This window comes from Thamnophis sirtalis, unplaced genomic scaffold (assembly GCF_051295495.1).
Source record: "Thamnophis sirtalis isolate CommonGarterSnake01/CBP01778 unplaced genomic scaffold, rThaSir2_p1.2 scaffold_15, whole genome shotgun sequence".
Lineage (NCBI taxonomy): Eukaryota > Metazoa > Chordata > Lepidosauria > Squamata > Natricidae > Thamnophis > Thamnophis sirtalis.
In genome coordinates, this window is record NW_028261395.1 from 3,125,206 (window position 1) to 3,147,087 (window position 21,882).

Sequence of the window (21,882 nt, forward strand, 5' to 3'; positions counted from 1 at the left end):
GCCAAGCTATTAACATATATGTGTGTGTGTACCAGTGGTGGGTTTCAAAAATTGTTCGAACCTACTCTGTGGGTGTGGCCTCCTTTGTGGGAGTGGCTTGCCGCCCATGTGACCGGATGGGAGTGGCTTGCAGCCCATGTGACCGGATATGACGATGCCGACGACACTTGTCAGAACCACCTTAAATTATCTCACACACAGCACTGGCATGCATAAGAATAGGATGTAAACTTGTTTTTTAAAAGGCATCTTTGGTTTGCGTTAAAACAACTTCAACACACGCAATGTTCTGATTGCGCCACAAACGCAGTAGTCATCCTTACCTTTCACAGAGGCACTGAGTTTTATAAATAGGAGCATGATAGTGTAGAATAATCATATCCAAGGACCAGTGGTGGGTTTCAAAACATTTTGGAACCTCTTCTGTAGGTGTGGCCTGCTTTCCGGGTCCACTGGTGGAACCTCTTCTAACCGGTTCGGTAGATTTGACGAACCGGTTCTACCGAATAGGTGCGAACTGGTAGGAACCCACCTCTGGTATGTATGTATGTATGTATGTATGTATGTATGTATGTATGTATGTATGTATGTATAATAATCTTTAGCTATGAATAGTTATAAGGTCAATACTTAGTACTTTATCTTCTACCTTTTCCAATACTCTTGTTTCTCTTCTTATATTAGCAAAAATTAGAAATTGAAGTTAATTATTTTTTTAATGTATCTTAACAAGGACACTATGAATAATAACTTCCCAATAGGAGAGGATTTGAAATTAACTTTTAAAACATAGCTTTAAATCTCGCCATGTCTCTGTGGTTAAAGACCCTTGAGCTTGTCAGCTGGGAAGCTGACAGCTGGAGTTTAAGACCTGAGCATGTGTGATGGGGTGAGTTCCCGTTACTTGCTCCAGCTCCTAGCAGTTCAAAAGCATGCAAATGCAAGTAGATAAATAGGCACCACCTCCGTGGGAAGCTAACAAGTGTTCTAGGCACTCAGTGTATGGTCGTGTTGGCCACATGACCACAGAAATGTCTTCAGACAATGCTGGCTCCCTCAGCTAAGAAACAGATATGAGCAGCACCCTCTAGGGTCAGGCACAACTGAAAAGGAGAAAATTTTACCTATCCCTTTTTGCTTCTTTGCTGGCTAGGAAGGTTGTTGTTGTTGTTGTTGTTATTATTATTTTAGAATTGTATCACAGCGGCCAGTTGTTTCGCCGGATTTGGCATTGGTTACTAGTCGGGCCCCACCCAGGGGCCTAGGACGTCGTAACGTATTTTCGTAATATGCGTGCAGATCCAAGCAGTGCGGCTTTTTGCATTTGACTGATGGTGATTTTGTCAATTTTTAACTGTTTCAAATGTAATTCCATTGCTTTTGGAATAGCACCCAGTGTGCCGATTACCACTGGAATTACCACTGCTGGTTTGTGCCATAGTCGTTGAATTTCGATTTTTAAGTCCTGGTATCTTGCGATTTTTTCATGTTCCTTCTCGGCGACCCTGCTATCACCTGGTATTGCGATGTCTATGATTGTGACCTTATTTTTCTCAACCAGTGTTGTTGTTGTTGTTGTTATTTATGATTTTGACAAAAACAAAACCCTCCTTACTGCATTTTCAAGAAACCATAAACTACATATTTTGTCTCAAATCAGTTCAATTGATTATAAATGGATGAATTGATTTTAATTTTTAATCTTATTATATTAATGCTGTATGCTATTTAGAGAATATCCATTTTCACAATAAACTGTATAGAAATAATCATAGTATATTATTATTATTAACTGCAGTATCCTAACTTTAAAGCCATGAGTCACTGAATGTGAAAATGGTAGCAAATGAATTTAATAATAAATAAAGATTCAAGCAAAAAGAAAAGGGGCTAAATGCAGGAATATAAAGCTTGTACATATCCTGCTTTATTAAAATCAAGATTGGGTTGTCTGAAGGGGGATTAATAACATCATTCATAACTAATACATTGTATTATGTTGATATTCCAGAATACATTTGGGGATAAACTGGTAACTAAATTTTTATTTGAAAGTGACTTTTCTGATGACCCGTTGCTACCTTCTCCTCATCAATTAAGAAGAAAGATTTTGCTTAAAAATAAGAAGCTCAAAGCACATCAAACTCCAGTGGATATATTAAAACAAAAGGTAAGATTTAAATTGACTACAGACATTCCACTTTGGGCCACCACAATAGCAATAGCAATAGCAGTTAGACTTATATACCGCTTCATAGGGCTTTCAGCCCTCTCTAAGCGGTTTACAGAGTCAGCATATCGCCCCCACAGTCTGGGTCCTCATTTCACCCACCTCGGAAGGATGGAAGGCTGAGTCAACCTGGGTCAGCGGTGAAGATCAAACTATTGGCAGTGGGCAAAGTTAGCCTGCAGTACTGCATTCTAATCACTGCGCCACCACGGAACCAATTTTTGTGTAGTTGACCTCCTCTTTAAATGTTTAAATTCCTCTTTAAATTCCAAGTGAATGGAGGCCTATATGTCTAGTAAGACCTTATCGATAGTTTGTTGGAAAGAGTAATGCAGTAATAGCAATAGCAGTTAGACTTATATACCGCTTCATAGGGCTTTCAGCCCTCTCTCAGCGGTTTACAGAGTCAGCATATCGCCCCCACAGTCTGGGTCCTCATTTCACCCACCTCGGAAGGATGGAAGGCTGAGTCAACCTGGGTCAGCGGTGAAGATCAAACTATTGGCAGCGGACAAAGTTAGCCTGCAGTACTGCATTCTAACCACTGCGCCACCACGGAACCAATTTTTGTGTAGTTGACCTCCTCTTTAAATGTTATTCCAAGTGGATGGAGGCCTATATGTCTAGTAAGACCTTATCGATAGTTTGTTGGAAAGAGTAATGCAGTAATAGCAATAGCAATAGCAGTTAGACTTATATACCGCTTCATAGGGCTTTCAGCCCTCTCTAAGCGGTTTACAGAGTCAGCATATTGCCCCCACAGTCTGGGTCCTCATTTCACCCACCTCGGAAGGATGGAAGGCTGAGTCAACCTTGAGCCGGTGAGATTAGAACCGCTGAACTGCAGATAACAGTCAGCTGAAGTGGCCTGCAGTACTGCACCCTAACCACTGCGCCACCTCGGCTCATAGTAAGAAGTACAAGGTGGTGTGGATTTCCATGGATCAATGGGAATATTAAAAAGTTTGCATATAAACTAGGTGGTGGTGGAGGATGAAGATAAGAGGACCTTGTTGCTACTTTCTAACTGCATCTTCTGTCTCACTTTAAACGCCTGATTCGATGCTGAAGGCTCATCAGCTGGCATACATGCAGGCTCAGGCAACCAATGGTAACAACGCAGGAAATCTTTCCACTGCTAATGAAGAAGAGGAGGAGGAGGAAGATGAATACGATTACGACTATGAGTCCTTGTCTGATGGTAAGTGAACACACTTGCGTGTAACGTTGCATTTTTCAGATAGCAATAGCAATAGCAGTTCGACTTATATACCGCTTCATAGGGCTTTCAGCCCTCTCTAAGCGGTTTACAGAGTCAGCATATTGCCCCCAACAACAATCCAGGTCCTCATTTTACCCACCTCGGAAGGATGGAAGGCTGAGTCAACCCTGAGCCGGTGAGATTTGAACCGCCGAACTGCAGAACTAGCAGTCAGCTGAAGTAGCCTGCAGTGCTGCATTTAACCACTGTGCCACCTCGGCTCTATATTTATGACGAGTTTTGATCATAGCTATTCTTGTTGCTATAAAGTTTTTTTTTTCCGTTTTCATAATGTATAAATCGCATGTATACTATTGCATAGCCCACATCATATGTGATCATAGCTATTCCTGAAATTCCTGGGTCGAGGAATAAATAAAATAAACCTATGTCAAAATACAGTGCAATCTCTCAATTCAATCAGTAGTAGTAGCAGCAGCAGCAATAGTAGTAATCCAGATTCTTGGAAAGGAGTTAATAGGTAGACAAAAAATGCCCAAACTAGGCTATCTGGCTGACTATAATCCACAGAATACACACACACACACACACACACACTCTTCCCCCGGGGACTGGCATGTTCTGATACGGTGAATGCAAGTCTTTAAGTCAAGCTGAATTAGTAACTTGATGGATACCTCCCAAGCTCCATTTTGGCCTCAGGCACCTGTATGCCAAGCAAAAATGTGTGCACTCCTCCCGGGCTCCATTTTAGCTAACAGAGGGGTACAAGACATCAAGCTGGCCATGCCCAGCCCAGCCCAGCCACGCCCACTCAGCCTCCGAGGTCAAACATAACACTGATGTGGCCCTCAATGAAATCAAGGTTGCCATCCCTGCTCTTATCATTTTCTTGCCAACATTATGGATTTTTTTTCCCCTAGTTGTCTCCAAGTTAAGTACTAACCCAACTTATCTTTTTGAAATTAATCGGTCAAGTTTCTGTAATTCCTAGAAGTTTGCTGATTAAGGTGGAGTAATTGAAATAGCAATAGCGGTTAGACTTATATACCGCTTCATGGGGCTTTCAGCCCTCTCTAAGCGGTTTACAGAGTCACCATATCGCCCCCACAGTCTGGGTCCTCATTTCACCCACCTCGGAAGGATGGAAGGCTGAGTCAACCTTGAGCCGGTGAGATTAGAACCGCTGAACTGCAGATAACAGTCAGCTGAAGTGGCCTGCAGTACTGCACCCTAACCACTGCGCCACCTCGGCTCTATAAAGCACTTAACTAATATCCACTTCTGGGAATAGAGATACTTTGCTTATGTAAAGTACTGGGACAATAATGGTATGAAATGTCAGCCTGTATGGAGTTCATCTAAATCTTAGTTCAATCTTAGTTAAATAAATCTTTACTGTTGAAAGTTCCTCAGTTTAACGTTTTCAGACATTCACGTATATTGCATTGAAGGCTTTGATTTAAATGATAATGACAAGGCAGGGAACAGAAATCACAAAAGGTATCCTGTGATTAAAACAAAACTATCCGACATTTCTAATTTCAGTGTTTTGCCATGCAAAACAGCTCAATGCGTAGATTTAAGTTTACTGCCTATCTTACACCTCCTTGAATGCTGATTAAGTGGTTAAATGTAATTTAAAAAGTTAAATTAGAATGCACAATGTACAATATAGCTAATGGGTTAAATATTAATATGTTGTTGGTTATTTTCTTGCATGACGTAAAGAATTTGTTGATTCATCCCATATAGACTCTTCGGTAGCTCATACGATGAAATCACCTGTCTGATAAATTAACATCGCAATCTCTTATGTGTTTTTACGAAATAAGCTCCATTGCTTTCAGTCATTGCCATGAAAGTGTGTAATAAGAATGTTGTCTTAATCTCTTACCTGATTCCCATCTTTGCTAAATACTCATACTAAGAAGTCAGTTCCTCTCTGATTTTTCCGACAACTTTGGAGATGAAGCCCAATGGCTTTATAAAATATTTCTACTGATGCTTCCCTGAAGCAGTTCTCTTAAGTGTTTGCATCAACATGATAATTCTACCTGGTCTGAATGTTACGTTCATTTATCTGTCAATTCCTTTCTTTTCTGACTGTTTTCATAGCTGATGTCCTTAATGCTTCTCCTGCTGCTAACAGCCAGGAAGGTAAAAAAAAAAACTCCTCGATCAAACATTTTAACTGCATGAATGACATCTTTGCATTTCTGAACAATTTACAATGCGTGCTTTGAATGCATTTTTTTCACTTGCAAGTTAAATTCAACTGTATTTTTCCTTATTTTTTTCCTTTCCTGCTTTGGAGCTTATAGTATTTGCAGATAGTGCACTTTTTTCTTATTCATATATGTTGAGAGTGAAATAGACTTTTGGGCACATATATGATTTAAAATATGCAATACTGTTTGCTATTTGACTAAGGGAATGAATGAATAAATGTTAATAACCACCTCAGTTCCTTATCACGCGGCTGCTTCAGTATTTGCAACAAGAGTGCTGTGCAACAAGTATTTAAAACATTTAAGTTTTTGGAAAATTGCATCAGATTGCTTTTGGCCATAAACAGTAATTTATAATCATTTATAATGTATTAAAGGTAGTCCTGGACTTACTACAGAACATTTAGTGACTATTCAAAGTTACAGTGGCCCTGAAAAGAGTGACTTTCACAATCCCTGCAAATATGATATAAACCCCAACCTTCCCCATGAATTCTCTACCATCAAAATTCAGATGCTTGGCAACTGGTTCATACTTATGACCGTTGCTGTGTCCCAAGGCTATGTGATCTCTTTTTGCAACCTCCCGATAAGCAAAATCAGTGGGGAAGCCAGGTCCACTTAAGGACCGTGTTACTAACTTAACGACTGGAGTGATTCACTTAACAACTGTGGCAGGAAAGGTTGTAAAAATGGGACAAAACTCATTTAACAAATGCCTAACTTAACAAGAGATATTTTGGGCCATAACACAGGTGGGTTCCTACCAGTTCGCACCTATTCGGTAGAACCGGTTCGTCAAATCTACCGAACCGGTTAGAAGAGGTTCCACCAGTGGACCCGGAAAGCAGGCCACACCTACAGAAGAGGTTCCAACATTTTTTGAAACCCACCACTGGCAAGGATCTTGTAACTTGACAGCTTTAAGACTTGCATGCTTCAATGCCAGAGTTCCTGAACCAACGTGACTGGAGGAGGAATTCTGGGAGTTGAAGTCCACAAGTCTTAAAGCTGTCAAGTTTGAAGACCCCTAGTTTTTTTTCGGTGCAAGGATCTTGTAACTTGACAGCTTTAAGAGTTGTATGCTTCAATGCCAGAATTTCTGAATAGCTACTTGGACCGACCTAAGTACTAATTCATAATTTCATATCCGGTCACATGGGTGGCAAGCCACTCCCACAAAGGAGGCCACACCCACAGAGTAGGTTCCAACAATTTTTGAAACCCGCCACTGGGCCATAAGTTGAGGACTACCTGTAATGCACAGGTGTATAACTGGAAAAATCTGCTTTCTTTCTTTAAGGAAATGTTCGTTGCTGAACTTGGTTAGGATACGACATTATTCTGACTCGACAGAATAGTATTAGGAAATTAAACATTATTTGGCTGGTTAATCTCTATTCAGATAAGATCATCCCAATACATTCACTTGAAATAAAAATTTCCCTTTCGGAACTTCAATCAGATATTACTTGCTTTCCAGATAACATTTTGGAAGACCGGCCTGAGAATAAACTCACCATTGATAAGCTCCAGTTTGAATTTGGCGAAGAAAATGCCAAGAGAATTAAAAAGGCTGATAGCACGGTGTGCAACGCTAAAGGAAAGGTAATATTTAGCTTTTCCCCTCCAAACTTATATCTACCCTAATGGAGGCTTAAGTGGGAGCGGGGATTTATTAAGAAACTGTTTTTTAAAAAAAAGCTTTTTAAAGATAAGTCAATATATTATAACTTGCGATTAGCAAACAACTGTGAATTCTATAATATGATAATTTACGTATATTCTTAAATTTTCGACACAGAGGTAAAGGTGGTTAAAAAATGGCTAGTTTAATATCTTCATCATAATATATCAAGCCCTCTTTTTATTTGTGATGCATTTTTTCACAGTTTGTCTCATTTAGAAGCAAATTTAAATATTTTGACCTGCCATTATTCCTAATCGCCCCTAATAAAGCATGTGAAATGGTAACCCATTGATTCTAGATTCTAAACTTCAAACGTCCAATTTTAGAATTTCAAGGTTCTAAGATGTTGTGTATAAACTTGTACTTTTGATCTGTTGAATAGCAATAGCAATAGCAGTTAGACTTATATACCGCTTCATAAGGCTTTCAGCCCTCTCTAAGCGGTTTACAGAGTCAGCATATCGCCCCTCACAGTCTGGGTCCTCATTTCACCCACCTCGGAAGGATGGAAGGCTGAGTCAACCTTGAGCCGGTGAGATTTGAACCGCTGAACTGCAGATAGCAGTCAGCTGAAGTGGCCTGCAGTACTGCACCCTAACCACTGCGCCACCTCGGCTTGATGGCTTGATTCTCAGGCTTCTGTTGCTGCTGGTTGATCTTTAACCCAAATTAGTTGCATTAAGTTTGGCTAAATCCCTTTTGATCAATTGAACTCAAAAGTGGGTTTCGGCAGCACTCAAAATTTGGGCGATGACTTCTGTCTCGTGCTTGGGGATCCATTTAATAAACTACATTTGGTGTGCACCTAGTTTGTCACATTAAGGTGCTTTGTAATTTAATAGAGATGGTCTGCCACATGTTAACCTTTTATACTCTTCTAATGTGTGTACCCTATCTTTTCAGATTTTCAGGTGTTTTTTTTAATTGTTATCATATATGTGTATGTATATAATATATATGAATAAATGCATATAGTATATTATATACTATATGCATATATATATATATACACACAAATACTTATACATGTATGTATATACAAATATACATGTATATTTGTATATACATATACAAATCTTATACAGGAAAATAGCAATAGCAGTTAGACTTATATACCGCTTCATAGGGCTTTCAGCCCTCTCTAAGCGGTTTACAGAGTCAGCATATCGCCCCCAACAATCCGATAGATAGATAAGATAGATAGATAGATAGATAGATAGATAGATAGATAGATAGATAGATAGATAGATAGATAGATAGATAGATAGATAGATAGATAGATAGCAATAGCAATAGCAATAGCAATAGCAATAGCAATAGCAGTTAGACTTATATACCGCTTCATAGGGCTTTCAGCCCTCTCTAAGCGGTTTACAGAGTCAGCATATTGCCCCCAACAACAATCCGGGTCCTCATTTCACCCACCTCGGAAGGATGGAAGGCTGAGTCAACCCTGAGCCGGTGAGATTTGAACCGCTGAACTGCAGAACTGCAGTCAGCTGAAGTGGCCTGCAGTACTGCATTTAACCACTGCGCCACCTTGACCCGAATACAACAAGACCAGCATATACATATATACACATACACACTATATACAGTATGTGTGTGTAATGTAAGTATAGTTTCTATCTTCTAGCTTTTAGAATTTTATCTTTTATTCAGATAGACAGAAAGATGTAGATAGACAGACGATGATAGAGAGATGGATGGATGGATGATAGATGATAGGTAGGGAGGTAGGTCTATCATTTTAAAATGTTTCTGCTTCTTTTAAATGTATCACAAGACCTTATGCTGCTCTACGACTATAATGAAAGTTTATTTGATTTGACGTAGGTTTATGATATGGAACTGAGTGAAGAATTTTATCTTTCCCAAAATAAAAAAGAAAGTAGACAAATAGCACCAGAACTCTCCGATCTGGTCATCTACTGTCAGGCGGTGAAATTTCCTGGTAAGTTCATTGATAACTTGTCTTTGCCTTTGTTTACTTCATTTTCATCAATTTTATTTCGTTTTTAATTTTTTTAATGGTTTGATTTTATATTAGAACTCAACTTTGGTTAAGTTGAGTAAGTTTCAGTTCTGATTCTATGAGTGAATTGAATTTGAATTTATTTAGCTTGTATGCCGCCCACTCTCGGAAGACTTGGAGCGGCTTACAAATAAGAAGGGAAGGGGGGGATACAAGAAATGAAAAATTAGGCCTGTCGGTTTTTTTCAAAATGATCCCTCCCACTCCTCCCCCCTTCCCTCCCTCCCTCTTTCTTCTTTCCTTCTCTCCCTCCCTCCCTCCTTCTCTCTCCCTCCCTCTCTCTCCCCCCTCTCTCTCGTCCTTTCCAAGAAGCATTCTTTGTAGGCATTGCTTTTTCCACTCTCTACCCCAAAGTTCATGTACAGAAAAGGCACCGCAGACAAGCCTTCCTTTCAGTAGAGATTTGGCTGTAGTCCTACAAGGGAACTAAAAAAGAGGGGTTATATTGGGATAGGAGCACAAACAGGATATTGGAGCAGAATAAGAATAGACAACTTGCAGTAAATGGACCATCAGGCATTCCATAATGGATAGGGTGGGAGGTGGGGAAAGGGCCTACGGCAAGAATAAAATAACATTACAGAAGTGTTAAAGAAAAGTTGAGTAAACTGATAAAGCTGTGTATTGGTTTTGATGGTATTTATCAAAGAAGGGTGTGGAGATGTAGATAATGCAGTTTCACAACCAGAAATCCCCAAATGGAAGTTAGAATCCAAGCCATAACATTTCTGAAACGAAACATAACCAATACACTAATTAGCAGAGCAGTTGATAAATCGTTAAGGGCCCCTCCGGTGTATGAACTGACAAAACTCAGGAAGATGTTGACTTTATCAAAAGCTGAGAAATGGCATGTTCACACTCATTTTTTTTCCACCTATTTATTATATTTTTTATGGGGAAAGGCTTGTCAACTCTAAATCCATCTGGTTCTAGCCGGGGGAAGGAAAGGAAGAGCCGGAAGTCCATTTTTGGCAACAGTCCAGGAAGGCTGAGTCCAGGAGAACCAACCATACTTGGAAAAACACCTGGAAAAGGTACGAATCCCTTGATCAACCCCACAGAAGGCTCCGTAACTCAAGACACATAACCTCAATTGCTGATATGCATAACTATTTATTTTATGTATTACAAATATTTCTATGTTACTTCAAGCATGTATCTCTAAGTGATTTACAGCATAAGATACATATATAGTGCAACAGATTAAAATCATTAGAAATAATATATATAATAGCAATAATGGTAGAAAACGTCTACAAATATTCAAGTGTATTCTGTCCCTTTATATATTTATTGTTATTTTTATATGAGATCTTACATTTCAAAACCACTGCATTTTAAAAAGATTTTTAGCAGATTTATTTAGAGCAGATTCCTAAATTTATCGTAGCAGAGTAAGTAAGTAAGATCTTTATTACGCAGTGGTTAAATGCAGCACTGCAGGCTACTGCTAGATCAGCAGGTCAGCGGTTCAAATCTCACCGGCTCAGGGTTGACTCAGCCTTCCATCCTTCCGAGGTGGGTAAAATGAGGACCCGGATTGTGGTTGGGGGCAATACGCTGACTCTGTAAACCGCTTAGAGAGGGCTGAAAGGCCTATGAAGCGGTATATAAGTCTACTGCTATTGCTATTGCTATATACATTTATCTTTACACTATATTAAAAATACTAACATTAAAATATAATTAAAAAGTATTGACATTAAAAGTGGATAATAACATAATGGTCCAAAGATTGTTAGAGATATGTCCAGATAATTGGTACAAGATGACAACTATACTTCTGTAGCCAATTTTTTTCTTATGGACATCGCAGCAGCACAGAATTTTTCCACTGCATACGTGGTAACCGGGTTAGTGTCCTGGAGGAGGAAGCCTAGATAAAAATTGTCTGCCCTCCCTGGCAATCTCTCTAATAAGGGGAGAATATGTGCAGACCTACAAGCTCTGTATAGCTGGCAGTGCAATAGAACATGTGAATTATCTTCCACTTCTCCTTTACCACATATACAAACCCGTTCTGCTATAGGTCTTCTCTTATACCTGCCCTGGAGGAGTGCTGAAGGGAGAATGTTAAATCTGGCTCTGAAGAAAGCTATTCTTTGTTTTGGGGAGATCAGGTCATTTAGATATCTTGCCGATTCCCACACACCCTGTTTGATTCTGTCCCTACTGTGGAGAGGCAACCTATTCAATTGCTTGTTATAAATTAAAGGTGTGACTCTGTATGGGCAGTGCTCAAACAATGGAAGGATTCTCCACCAGCAGTAGACCTGGTATAAGATTAGAAGTAATCTCCTACAAATTAAGAAACAGGAAGTGCTTCCCCCCCCCCCCAAAAAAAGGTAACTGGACTTTCTCTTTTAACCTTTTGAAAAAAAGGCATCTTTGGGATAACAGAGGTGGGTTCCTACCGGTTCGCACCTATTCGGTAGAACCGCTTCGTCAAATCTACCGAACCGGTTAGAAGAGGTTCCACCAGTGGACCCGGAAAGCAGGCCACACCTACAGAAGAGGCTCCAAACTTTTTTTGAAAACCACCACTGTGGGACAACCACGATCTGGATGATCGAAAATCTCCATAGATATTTAACAAACTGGAATTAGACCTCTATATTGGGCCACTGGAAATATCAGCATCATCATCTTTTAACGACCCCATAATCCCTTGCAGGGTGGAGTCTGGGCAACTGAATGTAGCTGAGTGTTTAGTGGCCAGATGCCCTTCCTGTCACCAATGCCGAGGTTCTTTTCAGCAGATGTCATCTCAATGTGTCCAGAGAGAGAAATATCTGCCTCTACCTAGGATCGAACTCACGGTCTCTGGAGTCTCTGGAGAAGGGTGGGCCTTCTCCAGGTGCCATCAGCTAGACAATGTCAGCTGGCAGGGCCTCGGAGGAGGGCCTTCTCTGTAGCCGCTCCGACCCTCTGGAATGAACTACCCCCAGAGATCCGGACCCTACCCACTCTCATGGCCTTCCAAAAAGCTATTAAAACCTGGCTATTCCGGCAGGCCTGGGGCTGTTGACCTCATGACCGAGGTCCAGCCCCGCTTAGACTGGGTGCATGATATGTTTTTTTTAATCTGTTCTTTTCTGTTTGTCTTTTTAACCTTTTTCTTAAAATTTTATTTCTGTAAGCCGCCCGGAGTCCTTCGGGATTGGGCGGCCTATAAATTTAATAAATAGAATAGAATAGAGCTCCACCTCTAGGCTACTGCATTACTCACTGGAAATATCAGTATGGTTACTTTTAATTAATTTATATCCCACCTTTATTTTTTGTATAAGGTGGCAAACCTTTCTAATATTCCTTCCTCCTATTTTCCCCACAACAGCAGCACTGGGAGAGAGTAACTGGCCCAGGGGCGCGTTGCTATTGGCATTACTGCCAGTTCGGTGCAAAAAATAATGTTCCACGCGTGTGCTCATTTACACCAAAAAAGGTCTGCGCATGCACAGAACGTTAGAAAAGGGGAGGGGGGGGAAATTAGAGAGAGCCAAGGTGGCGCAGTGGTTAAACGCAGCACTGCAGGCTACTTCAGCTGACTGCAGTTCTGCAGTTCGGCTGTTCAAATCTCACCGGCTCAGGGTTGACTCAGCCTTCCATCCTTCCGAGGTGGGTAAAATGAGGACCCGGATTGTTGTTGGGGGCGATATGCTGACTCCGTAAACCGCTTAGAGAGGGCTGAAAGCCCTATGAAGCGGTAGATAAGTCTAACTGCTATTGCTATTGCTAATTACATTTCTGCAATGGAGATTGTTTTGCGCATGAGCAGAACCAAAAATCAAGATGGTACCACCGACTATAGAACTGGTTCGGGTACGTGGGCCGCCGAGTTACCACCTACTCGGCCAAACCGGGCCAAACCAGTAGGAACCCACCTCTGAACTGGCCCAAGGTCACCCAAGCAGCTTTCACATCTAAAATGAGACTAAAACTCACAGTCTCCTGGTTTCTAGGCCAGCGCCTTAAAGCGATCTTTCCAGGCAAAGAAAGTTTTCTTATAAAAACGTTTTATAAAGTAAAGATGAATATGCAGTTCTTAAAAGGAAGCGGCACCAACAGTTTTTGAAATAGAAAGATCGATTCTGAGAATATGACAAGGAAAATGCAAAATAATGCTACATAAATATAAACAAAGTGGGTTAATAAAGGAAGAGTTTCTAACAAACAAACAAAAAAGAAAATGCAATATGGAGTAAATTTAAACAGATGTTGTCCCTGTTTACTTTACATTTCTAACAAATTTTTCAATAGTTATATCTATTTCTTTCTAGTTATATCTAAAGTTATTATTTGTAAGGCAATGACAGTGCAGTTAGAAAGGTTTAATTTCCAAGAGGGAGCCAAAATGTTGATATAACTGTGCCAGTTGTTTTAGCCATCAGAGATTGGTAATAACTGTTCCTTGGATTTCAGCATTCCTTTTTTGTTTCCTTCCTGTATAATCAAATAAGTTTTTTCTGATCTAATACTAGCTGTAGTTAAGGAGGAAGCTTAATATTTAACATTAAGTGTAATGTAACTATGTGTGGTAGCAGTTCAGGTAATAGACTTGCTCCAACGGAAAGTAAAAGGATATGGTAATATTTGTTTTCTATTTTTTAAATTAAATTTTATGAATTTTAAAGTGTTAATTACACTGGGATTTATGTATGGGTCCGGATTCATTCCTTATTAGGCGGTTGAAATGTCCGATTATACATGCATTGCTACTGTTTTTAATTTATGAGATCCTAAATCAGACACAAATCAGATTAATTTAAATGCAAATATTTAAGAATAGAAAATGCATAAAGTTGGGTATGTTTTTAAAGATCGTGGCACGACAAAACCGCGCTCGACTAAAGCGCGCCCGATGAAACCGCGTCGCTGACGTCATCAACAGGGCGACAACAGCGAGCGCGGAGAAAGAAGGGCGCTTTAAATAGCGCTTTTAAAGCAAGCCAATTCAAGTTAAGGTAAGGGTTAGGTTTAGGGTTAGATTTAGGGTTAGGTTAAGGGTTAGGGTTAGGTTTAGGGTTAGGTTAAGGGTTAGGATTAGGTTTAGCGTTAGGTTAAGGGTTAGGTTTAGGGTTAGGTTTAGGGTTAGGTTTAGGGTTAGGTTAAGGGTTAGGTTTAGGGTTAGGTTTAGGTTTAGGGTTAGGTTTATGGTTAGGTTAAGGGTTAGGTTTAGGGTTAGGTTTAGGGTTAGGTTTAGGGGGGTTAGGTTTAGGTTTAGGGGTTAATTTTAGGTTTAGCGTTTACAGTGTGCTTTTTTCTCTGCGCTGTTGTCGCGCTGTGATGACGTCAGCTACGCGGTTTCGTCGAGCGCCCTTTAGTCGAACGCGGTTTTGTGGTGGAACCTTTAAAGATATATTCTGCAGCATTTATCGTTTCTGAAGAGTTAAGCTATAATTGTATTTCTTAAAACGTTGTCTCCTTTGGGGAACAACGTTTTCGGGAAACGTGCTCACGACAGACAAGGATTCCTTTCTGTCCTGCCAATTATGCTCTGGGTTGTAATCATGATTTTTAAGAATTATGCATTCATTTCCTATTAATCTCACCGGCTCAAGGTTGACTCAGCCTTCCATCCTTCCGAGGTGGGTGAAATGAGGACCCAGACTGTGGGGGGTGATATGCTGACTCTGTAAACCGCTTAGAGAGGGCTGAAAGCCCTATGAAGCGGTATATAAGTCTAACTGCTATTGCTATTGCTATTAATACATATTTTATACATGAGGGCAACACGTCATTGAAACACAAATTTAAGTAGCTTAAAATTTGGAAAATATCACTTGAAAGTATCGTTGTTGTTTTTTCTAGGAGCCTCTGATGGCGTACGGCAGATCTTGGAAGACATTTCTTCGCCTCTTCCCAACACAACGTCTCTGAGTTCCATTATAAGGACACCTAGGTGTTACCACATTTCCTCCTTGAATGAAAACGCCACCAAGCGCTTGTGCAGGCGATATTCTCAGAAACTGATCCAGCATACCACCTGCCAGCTGCTGAGGACCTATCCAGCTGCTACCCGTATCGACTCATCCAATCCCCATCCCCTCCTCTTCTGGCTCCACGGAGTACAGCTAGTGGCACTGAACTACCAAACGGATGGTATGGGCACTCTTGAGTCTTCTTCGATGTGTACTGAAGTGTCTTCTGGGTTTAAGTGATTGTACAGGGGAGTTACGACTGTTTAACTGTTTAATAAATTTATAGGCCGCCCAATCCCGAAGGACTCCGGGCGGCTTACAGAAATACATTTCCAAAATTAAAAAATTAAAATAGAGAGAATAAAAAAAACAGATTAAAAGATCACTTCATACACTCAATCTAGGCGGGGCTGGACCTCGTACATTAGGTCAACAATAGCAATAGCAATAGCAATAGCAGTTAGACTTATATACCGCTTCATAGGGCTTTCAGCCCTCTCTAAGCGGTTTACAGAGTCAGCATATCGCCCCCACAGTCTGGGTCCTCATTTCACCCACCTCAGAAGGATGGAAGGCTGAGTCAACCTTGAGCCGGTGAGATTAGAACCGCTGAACTGCAGATAACAGTCAGCTGAAGTGGCCTGCAGTACTGCACCCTAACCACTGCACCACCTCAGCCTGCCGGAATAGCCAGGTTTTGGTAGCCTTTCGGAAGGCCGTGAGATTGGGAAGGGTCCGGATCTCTGGGGATAGATCGTTCCATAGGGTCGGAGCAGCTACAGAGAAGGCCCTCCCCCCGGGGGGTCGCCACAATAGAGGCCAAAATGTAGGTTGTTCAGCGAGACATTTGTTAATTGAGTTTTACCCCATATTACGACCTTTCTTGCCTCAGTTGGTAAGTGAATCACTTCAGCTGATAAGAGCCGAGGTGGCGCAGTGGTTAGGGTGCAGTACTGCAGGCCACTTCAGCTGACTGCTATCTGCAGTTCAGCGGTTCTAATCTCAACGGCTCAAGGTTGACTCAGCTGTCCATCCTTCTGAGGTGGGTGAAATGAGGACCCAGACTGTGGGGGCGATATGCTGACTCTGTAGACCACTTAGAGAGGGCTGAAAGCCCTATGAAGCGGTATATAAGTCTAACTGCTATTGCTATTGCTAGTAATCCAGTAATCCAGTAATCTCTTCATTCCACTCCTCCTTATCCTCCTCATCTTCCCCCCTTCACCCTCTCTCCTGTCCCTCTCTTCCTATCTTTCTTCTCTCTTCTGTTTCCCACTCTTCCTCTCTCCTATCCCTCTCTTCCCATCTTTCTTCTCTCTTCTGTTTCCCTCTCTTCCTCTCGCCTATCCCTCTCTTCCCATCTTTCTTCTCTCCTCTGTTTTCCACTCTTCCTCTCATTGACTTGGTGTGTTTCAGCTTCTGAGCAAACTCCCTTTTGTGTTGATGGTGTTTATGCTTCCATATCAATATACTTAACATATTAGCTCTTCTGCTCTCCATACACCTCTTTCTTCTACCTCTCTCCTACCTCCTTTCTTCCCTTCATCATCCTTTTCTACTCTACTTCCCCTTCCTTTCTCCTTCTCCTCTCTCTTCATTCCACTCCTCCTTATCCTCCTCATCTTCCCCCCTTACCCTCTCTCCTATCCCTCTCTTCCCATCTTTCTTCTCTCCTCTGTTTCCCACTCTTCCTCTCTCCTATCCCTCTCTTCCCATCTTTCTTCTCTCCTCTGCTTCCCACTCTTCCTCTCATTCACTTGGTGACATTTTCCAATGAAGGTATCCGGGAGGCGGCTTCGTCACTCCCCTCCTCTTTTACTTGACAGCTGTTGGGATGACCTTGGTCCTCGCAAGAAAACTTTTTTGTTTTGACCGGCAGCTATTTTTTACTCCCCCCCCTCCCTTCCCCTCTACAAAGTTCGTGGCAACTATGAAGCCGGAGAAGATGGCTTCCGCCATGTCAGCTTCAGAGTTGAAACACATGATCGTGGGGATGCTGCAAAGGTTATAATTGTGGTCAAGGGTTTTTATCAGGTCACTAAATGAACTGAAATTAAATTAAATTAACTGTTGCAAGTTGAGGACTGCCTGTACCATGTAGTTAAAACAGAAGCCGTAACGTTTAATAAAAGGAAAAAAAAGATGGTTTCACGTGTTCTTCCTGCTGTGGCTACAGCTGAATCCTGCCAGCTTGTGTCTAATGGGTAAGCTATTTTCAATGCACTGTAAACCCAATTTACTTTTCCCATGTTGCAAATGCTTTCTGAAGCTTGCTATTGCTAGCTGAGTGTCAAATGGGAGTTGGGAGGCAGGAAGCATGGAAGTCAGCCAAAGTATCCAATGGAAAAATACATAATTAAAGAAACAAGTTAGGATGTGCGTTCTATGCCCAGCATGAGTTTGGGGGGGGGGGGGAGTTCATTTTCCATATTTGCAGTGAAGCACTATGACATTTATGAGAAAAACATATTTCTGTATCGTCACTCAACACAGAATGCATATAATACGGTGCATATATCGCCATAAGCACCAAAACAAATCCTGTTGAATTTGCAAAAATACGTTCAATAGAACAGCTATTGGCTGTTTTTACTTATTATCAGTTTTATATCTTGCGCATTGAAAAACCATGCCTGTGAAATGAGTATTAGGAGTGGCTTTTGATTAAGAAGTTTGCAATTTGGCATGCAAACTCGTAATAAGCCTAGTGTAAACAACACACACTGCGAATTAGCACTTCCTAGATAAATTCTTCTAATTCAGCCAGTCGTTTTTAAGGTGCAGTATGGATATTGGTTTTTAAAGATTGGTTTCAATAATTGCTTTCATCTTCACAAATCTGTTCGTGTTCTAAAATCAGCCTTTCATTTATATCCTTAGCCTTGTTTTTATTTTGTGTTTTTAAAATTTTTGTTAAATGCTGCTTGGCGGTTGAACCTTAAGGGAGCTTTTGAGATTTTAAAATAACAAAATAAAAATCACAATGTTTATTACAGATATATATATATATATATATATATATATATATATATATATTTACTGAGTATGTATACATGTATGTATGTATACATATATATATACTATACTATATATACTATGTATACATATATACATATATATATGTATATATATATTTACTGAGTTTCCAGACTTCTTACACTATTGTATATTTTATGACAGTCTCAGGTCTTCAAAAAATTGGTTTAAAAAATTTAAAATTTTGAAGAAATACCAGTTTTGAGAAAGTGGTCATAAACTAGCTTTTGTTATTTTTGTTTCTCCAAGAAGGAATTCTTCTATAAACGTTATAATATATATTTTTTCAATAAATAAACCTATGAATGGATTTGTAATAAATTTCATGGGGCCATTAAAGAAATGTATAATGCAGTGTTTCTCAACCTTGGCAACTTGAAGATGTCCGGACTTCAACTCCCAGAATTCCCCAGCCATGGGGAATTCTGGGAGTTGAAGTCCGGACATCTTCAAGTTGCCAAGGTTGAGAAACACTGCTATAATGTATATACTTTCTAAATAGATTAATAAAATCTGTTGGTTTAATTTTATTGTTTTTAATGTATATATTAGTTAAATGAGTGATCATATTGGAAGGAATCAAGTCTAATGGGCTTGTTTTACAGTTGCAATTTTGCAGCAATATTTTTCCAGCCTGTTTTAAATATGCTTTCTTTTCAAATCATGGCGTAGTCATTTTATACTATTTTGAATGCTGTATCCATAGATCTTCCTCTGCATCTGAATGCCGCGATGTTCGAAGCCAACGGAGGCTGTGGATTTGTTCTGAAGCCCCCTGTTTATTGGAATAAGAACTGCCCCAAATATCAACAATTTTGTCCTTTAGAACGAGATTTTGACAGCATAGAACCTGCAATTTATTCACTGACAGTAAGTGCACCATGTCCATAATCTTCCTTTGAAAATCAAAAATACAATTGAGCGTAGGAGCAAATGACCTCATAAACTTTCATAGAGTTGATGTGTTTAGGGATTTAATAAATTTATAGGCCGCCCAATCCCGAAGGACTCCGGGCGGCTTACAGAAATACATTTCCAAAAATAAAAAAATTAAAATAGAGAGAATAAAAACAGATTAAAAGATCACTTCATACACTCAATCTAGGCGGGGATGCACCTCATCCATGAGGTCAACAGCCCCAGGCTTGCCGGAATAGCCAGGTTTTGGTAGCCTTTCGGAAGGCCGTGAGAGTGGGAAGGATCCGGATCTCTGGGGGTAGATCGTTCCATAGGGTCGGAGCGGCTACAGAGAAGGCCCTCCCCCGGGGGGGTCGCCAGACGACATTGTCTGGTCGACGGCACCTGGAGAAGGCCCAACCTGTGAGATCTTATGGGCCGTTGGGAGGTATGCGGCGGAAGACGGTCTCCGGGTCCTAGGGCTTTAAAGGTAAATGTGATAGAAACTACATACAATATGTATAGAAACCATTTCCAGAGAAACATCAGCAGTGGGATTCACGTACCTTCCCGACCGGTTTGCAAATGTGAGCGCATGCGCCGCCACCTGCCTGTGCAGAAGGTTGTGAATTACATTGGGGCGGGTGGGCGGAGCCTCCTGCAGCTGCTGTTGCTAGCGGTTCGCCCGAACCAGAGAGAACCGGCTGAATACCACCTCTAATAAACATTTCTTTATGAAAGAGCCGAGGTGGCGCAGTGGTTAGGGTGCAGTACTGCAGGCCACTTCAGCTGACTGTTATCTGCAGTTCGGCGGTTCAAATCTCACCGGCTCAAAGGTTGACTCAGCCTTCCATCCTTCCGAGGTGGGTGAAATGAGGACCCGGATTGTTGTTGGGGGCGATATGCTGACTCTGTAAACCGCTTAGAGAGAGGGCTGAAAGCCCTATGAAGCGGTATATAAGTCTAACTGCTATTGCTATTGCTTTAAATATTTGGTGGTGGAGGCATCGTATCTTTGGGCTCCTGGCTGTGGCAATTTTCCATTTGAATGTTTTCCCAGAAGCAGATACTGTTCTCCATCAGAATAAGCGGGCAGTAAATGACAAGATTGTTATTATAGTTGTGTTTATTCTATAAACATATTTCTGCTTCCTCTTAATAATTATCTGAAATCAAGCTTTAATCATGGTAGTTGGAATGTTGTTGTTTTTGGAATTTCCCAGACTCTTTGGTTCATGAATAAAATCGTGAAAATCATTCTTATCAATTTTTTTTAAAAAATAAAAAAAGAGAACCAGGTCATCCCCTGAAGAGGAGAATATGTAAACACAACAACGGATAGAGTGGATGGAGGGAGGAGTAGAAGGAAAGATAGGAAGGAGAGGAGAAAGGAGAGGAATAGGAGAAAGGGAAAGGCAGAGGAAGAGTGGGAGGGAATGTAAGAGTAGGAAAGAGGGGAGGAATGGGAAGAAGAGGGGAAGGGTAAAGGGGAGGAAGGGGAAGGAGAGAAGGGAAAGGAGAGGAGGAATGGGAAGAAGAGGGGAAGGGTAAAGGGGAGGAAGGGGAAGGAGAGGAGGGAAAGGAGAGGAGGAAGGAAGGAAGGAGAGAAGAAAGAGAAGAAAGGGGGTAGGAAGGGAAGGAAGGAAGGAGAGAAGAAAGGAGGGAAGGAGGGAGGGAAGGAAGGAGGGAAGGAAGAAGAGAAGGAGAGAAGAAAGGAGGGAAGGAAGGGAAGGAGAGAAAGAGAGAAGAAAGGAGGGAATGTAGGAGAGAAGGAAGGGGGAAGGAAGGAGGAAAGGAAGGGGGAAAGGAAGGAGAGAAGGAGAAAAGAAAGGAAGGAGGGAAGGAAGGAAGGAGGAAAGGAGAGAAGGAGGGAAGGGGAAGGAGGGAGGGAAGGAAGGAAGGGGAGTAGGAGAGAAGAAACGAGGGAAGGAAAGAGGGAGGGAGGGAAGAAGAAGTAGGACCGTTGTAAGATAAGATGGATCTATGGGATGTTAAAAAAGCAATCTTCAAGTATATTGTCAACAGTAGGGAAAAATTGTTATAAATTCATATTATTAATAACAGTTATGAGATCACATAATTATGAATGTATATATGAAATTGATAAAATAAAATAAAATAAAATAAAATTTCTTTTACGTGTCAGATTGTGTCTGGACAGAACGTCTGTCCTGGCAACAGCGCAGGGAGCCCGTGCATTGAACTGGATGTCCTTGGGATGCCCCTGGACAGCTGCCATTTCCGCACCAAGCCGATCCACCGCAATACTCTGAATCCCATGTGGAACGAACAGTTCCTTTTCCGCATTCACTTTGAGGATCTCGTATTCCTTCGTTTCGCCGTCGTCGAGAACAATTCCTCAACCGTGATGGCGCAAAGAATAATCCCTCTGAAAGCTTTGAAAAGAGGTAAGGTGATGAAATGCTTGGGGGCAAGCAAGGGGGTGGGCTTCAAAAATTTTAGCAAGGGGTTCTCTGCCTGGTTGGTGGATGGGCATGGCATAGCCGGCCTCCCGCGCCCCGGGGGAGCGGGCATTTTTGCCCTTCCCGTGCTCTGGAGGCTTAACTCGAGCCTCCTGGAGGGCAAAAAACGGCCCCAGACTCTGGAAGCCTGTACT

General features: G+C 41.2%; 1 protein-coding gene across 2 annotated transcripts in view; it reads left to right on the forward strand.

Moving 5' to 3' along the window:
• Positions 1 to 21,882, forward strand: part of PLCE1 (phospholipase C epsilon 1) — a 131,376-nt gene that overhangs the window by 91,243 nt on the left and 18,251 nt on the right. Inside the window, exons 18-26 of one of the 2 annotated variants that reach the window (XM_087702600.1) lie at positions 2,012 to 2,170; positions 3,302 to 3,431; positions 5,571 to 5,612; positions 7,167 to 7,291; positions 9,210 to 9,327; positions 10,314 to 10,445; positions 15,223 to 15,513; positions 19,075 to 19,238; positions 21,412 to 21,673. In XM_087702600.1, coding sequence (XP_087558726.1) covers positions 2,012 to 2,170; positions 3,302 to 3,431; positions 5,571 to 5,612; positions 7,167 to 7,291; positions 9,210 to 9,327; positions 10,314 to 10,445; positions 15,223 to 15,513; positions 19,075 to 19,238; positions 21,412 to 21,673 — 1,423 coding nt within the window. The remainder of the gene's footprint in view (positions 1 to 2,011; positions 2,171 to 3,301; positions 3,432 to 5,570; positions 5,613 to 7,166; positions 7,292 to 9,209; positions 9,328 to 10,313; positions 10,446 to 15,222; positions 15,514 to 19,074; positions 19,239 to 21,411; positions 21,674 to 21,882) is intronic. The other variant, XM_087702601.1, reaches the window with a different exon arrangement.